Here is a 4,446-nt window from a genome sequence, read left to right as displayed (position 1 = left end):
TTGGGAGGCCGAGACGGGCGGATCACAAGGTCAGGAGATCGAGACCATCCTGGCTAACATGGTGAAACCCCGTCTCTACTAAAAAATACAAAAAAAACTAGCCGGGCGAGGTGGTGGGCGCCTGTAGTCCCAGCTACTCGGGAGGCTGAGGCAGGAGAATGGCGTGAACCCGGGAGGCAGAGCTTGCAGTGAACTGAGATCCGGCCACTGCACTCCAGCCTGGGCGACAGAGCGAGACTCCGTCTCAAAAACAAACAAACAAACAAACAAAAAAAACAACAACAAAAAACTGTGTGTGCGCTGTCTGCTCGTTGCAAGCTCCGCCCCCCAGGTTAACGCCATTCCCCCGCCTCAGCTTCCGAGTTGCTGGGACTACAGGCGCCTGCCACCACACTTGGCTAATTTTTTGCATTTTTAGTAGAGACGGGATTTCACCGTGTTAGCCACGATGGTCTCCATCTCCTGACCTCGTGATCTGCCTGCGTTGGCCTCCCAAAGTGCTGGGATTACAGGTGTGAGCCACTGTGCCCAGCAAGTACTTGTCATTAAAATAATTTTTGTGGGTTTAAAGCAGGGCCTGGAAAACTAAGGCATGGGCCAAACTCAACCAGCTGCCTACTTTTGTAAATGACATTTTATTGCCATATTCTTTTTGTTTGTTTGTTTTTGGTAACATATTGCCAGTGGTTGCTTTCATACTGCAGTAGCAGAGTTGAGTAGTTGCAACAGAGACTGTATGGCCCCCAAATCCTAAGATATTTACTATCTGGCCCTTTGCAGGAAGTTTGCTGGTCCCAATATAGAGTGAAATGATCTACAGATTAGTAAATACAGCAGTAAATGAGTTCAGCTTTGGAAAAATCCATGGAGATCCATAGATGAAAACTAAACCTTAGCGAGCTAAGCTTATAACTTTATGTGAGGAGAATATTTTTCTGTTAATATTTTTTCTTCTTCTATATTCCTTTGGGAAGATTGGAGCTGCTGCCCAACCCCTTGGACGTCATTTCAGCCTAGTTGCTACTTTATTTCTACTGTGATGCAGTCTTGGACTGAGAGTCAAAGTAACTGTTCTGTGATGGGGGCTGACCTGGTGGTGATCAACACGGAGGAAGAGCAGGTATGTTCTAACAGGCAGCTAATCTGTTTCCTTTCTTAACTGATAGTCTTTTTTTTTCTTTTTGATATGGAGTCTCCCTCTGTTGCCCAGGCTGGAGTGCAGTGGCACGATTACGGCTCTCTACAACCTCCATCTCTCGGGTTCAACCAACTCTCCTGCCTCAGCCTCCCAAGTAACTGGGACTACAGGCACCCACCACCACGCCCGGCTAATTTTTTGTATTTTTAGTAGAGACGGGGTTTCACCGTGTTAGCCAGGATGGTCTCGGTGTCCTGACCTCGTGATCCGCCTGCCTCGGCCTCCTAAAGTGCTAGGATTACAGGCGTGAGCCACTGCGCCTGGCCCTCCCACTTCACTAATCTTTTTCAACTATGTCTAATCCTGCTATTAAAACCACATATTAACATCTAAATTCAGTTATTGTATTTTTCAAATCTAGAATTTATCTTGCTTCTCTTTCAAATATGCTGTCAAACTTTATAATGTTCAACGCTTACGCTTATTTTTTTGTTGTTGCTGGGGTTTTTTAAATTTTTTTTTTTTTTTTTTTTTTTTTTTTTTGAGACGGAGTCTCGCTCTGTCGCCCGGGCTGGAGTGCAGTGGCCGGATCTCAGCTCACTGCAAGCTCTGCCTCCCGGGTTTATGCCATTCTCCTGCCTCAGCCTCCGGAGTAGCTGGGACTACAGGCGCCCGCCACCTCGCCCGGCTAGTTTTTGTATTTTTAATAGAGACGGGGTTTCACCGTGTTAGCCAGGATGGTCTCGATCTCCTGACCTCGTGATCCGCCCGTCTCGGCCTCCCAAAGTGCTGGGATTACAGGCTTGAGCCACCGCGCCTGGCCTAAATTTTTTTTTGAGATAGACTCTTGCTCTGTCACCAGGCTGGAGTGCAGTGGCTCAATCTCGGCTCACTGCAACTTCCGCCTCCAGGGTTCAAGCGATTCTCCTGCCTCAGCCTCCCGAGTAGCTGGGATTACAGGCGACCACCATCATGCCCAGCTAATTTTTGTATTTTTAGTAGAGACAGGGTTTCACCATATTGGCCAGGCTGTTCTCAAACTCCTGACCTCGTGATCCACCCACCTTGGCCTTCCAAAGTGCTGGGATTACAGGCGTGAGCCATGGTGCCCAGCCAGTTTTTTTTTTTCCCCTTTGAGACAGAGTCTTGTTTTTTTTTTTTTTTTTGTATTTTTTAGTAGAGACGGGGTTTCACCATGTTAGCCAGGATGGTCTCGATCTCCTGACCTCGTGATCCGCCCGTCTCGGCCTCCCAAAGTGCTGGGATTACAGGCTTGAGCCACCGCGCCCGGCCGAGACAGAGTCTTGTTCTATCGCACAGGCTGGAGTGCAGTGGTGAGATCTCTGCTCACTGCAATCTCCGCTTCCTGGGTTCAAGCGATTCTCCTGTCTCAGCCTCCCGAATTGCTGGGATTACAGGCACCCGCAACCACACCCAGCTAATTTTTGTATTTTTAGTAGAGATGAGATTTCGCCATGTTGGCCAGGCTGTTCTCGAGCTCCTTACCTCAGGTGATCCACCTGCCTTGGCCTCCCAAAGTGCTGGGATTACAGACATGAGCCACTGCGCCCAGATCTTCTTTTTTTATTTTTTTGAGACAAAGTCTCTCTCTGTCACCCCAGGGTGGAGTGCAGTGGCGCAATCTCGACTCACTGCCACCTCTGCCTTCTGGGTTCAAGTGATTCTTTGACTCAGCCTCCTGAGCTGCTGGGATTACAGGTGCATGCCACCACTCCTGGCTAATTTTTGTATTTTTAGTAAAGATGGGGTTACACCATGTTGTCCAGGCTAGTCTCGAACTCCTGGCCTCAAGTGATCTGCCTGCCTTGGTCTCCCAAAGTGCTGGGATTATAGGCCTGAGACACCATGTCTGGCCTATAGTATGTTTCAAATTATCCTTGTGTGGCGCATGCTGTACTTGAAAAATTATTTATAAAAATAATTGGAGGCCAGGCACAGTGGCTCATGCTTGTAATTCTAGCACTTGGGGAGGTTGAGGCGGGTGGATCACGTGAGGTCAGGAGTTCGAGACCAGCCTGGACAACATGGCGAAACCCCTTCTCTACTAAAAATACAAAAATTAGCTGGGCATGGTGGCGCATGCCTGTAATCCCAGCTACTGAGGAGGCTGAGGCAGGAGAATCACTTGAACCCAGGGGGCGGAGGTTGCGGTGAGCCGAGATCATGCCACTTCACTCCAGCCTGTGCGAAAAAGCAAAACTCTGTCTCAAAAACAAACAAACAAACAAAAATTGGAAGCCTAAGATATTATTCGCTTCCAAAGAGTATTTTCATTTCATTTTGCCACATGCCTTGGCACAAATCCTACAGTACATTATGGCAATTTCAGGGCCTGAAATTTCTACAATATCCAAATGATTCAAAGCCAGATCATAAGCTATATGAGGTCTGATTTACTGCCTATTTACCCTTACCGCTTTCTTGGCTCTGGACTCTAATTTGTTCCTAACCCTACAAAGTTTTCAAAAGTGCTGTTCATCCTGTCTCCCCAGCCATGCTGTAAACTTTTATTTGTTTTGGCTTCCTATGCCACACTTAGCAGAGTCTGAGCAGACAATAGACTGCTTAAATGTTTAATGAAAGAATGAATAGATAAATTGATATGGTGGAGAGGGAGGGAAGTACACAAAACACTAACAATGTCTCATATTCGTTCATGTACATTGAAAATAATCTGAAAACCTATGTCAAAATATATTTTCTGATTTGTACAACATTATTTGAGGCCTGGCAAGGTGGCTCATGTCTGTAGTCCCAGATACTCAGGTGGTTGAGGCAGGAGAATTGCTTGAATCTGGAAGGCAGAGGTTGTAGTGAGCCGAGATCATGCCACTGCACTCCAGCCTGGGTGAGAGAGCAAGACTCCATCTCAAAAAGAAACAAGCAGAACAAAACAAAACAAAACAAAATATATGATGGCTGGGTGTGGTGGCTCACGCCTGTAATCTCAGCATGTTGGGAGGCCAAGGCGGGCAGATCACTTGAGGCCAGGAGTTCAAGACCAGCTTGGTCAACATGGTGAAACTCCATCTCTACTAAAAATACAAAACTTAGCCAGGTGTGGTGGCACACACCTGTAGTCCCAGTTACCCAGGAGGCTGAGGCATGAGAATCGCTTGAACCCAGAAAGCAAAGGTTGCACTGAGCCGAGCTCACACTATTGCACTTCAGCCTTGGCAACAGACCAAGACTCCATCTTAAAAAAAAAAAAAAAAAAAATTGGCTTTCTAAAATTTCATTATAGACCTCTATCTTTCTTGTTTTTTTTTTTTTTTTTTTTTTTTTTG

General features: G+C 46.6%; 1 protein-coding gene across 1 annotated transcript in view; it reads left to right on the top strand.

Annotated features, from left to right (window-relative positions):
* The window catches only part of CLEC4C (C-type lectin domain family 4 member C), a 19,675-nt gene that overhangs the window by 8,072 nt on the left and 7,157 nt on the right, over positions 1-4,446 (top strand). The window contains exon 4 of the mRNA XM_026450723.1: positions 975-1,120. Coding sequence (XP_026306508.1) covers positions 975-1,120 — 146 coding nt within the window. The remainder of the gene's footprint in view (positions 1-974; positions 1,121-4,446) is intronic.

This window comes from Piliocolobus tephrosceles, chromosome 10 (assembly GCF_002776525.5).
Source record: "Piliocolobus tephrosceles isolate RC106 chromosome 10, ASM277652v3, whole genome shotgun sequence".
Lineage (NCBI taxonomy): Eukaryota > Metazoa > Chordata > Mammalia > Primates > Cercopithecidae > Piliocolobus > Piliocolobus tephrosceles.
The sequence above is the reverse complement of the archived record's forward strand: the minus strand, read 5'-3'. Positions and strand labels throughout refer to the sequence as shown.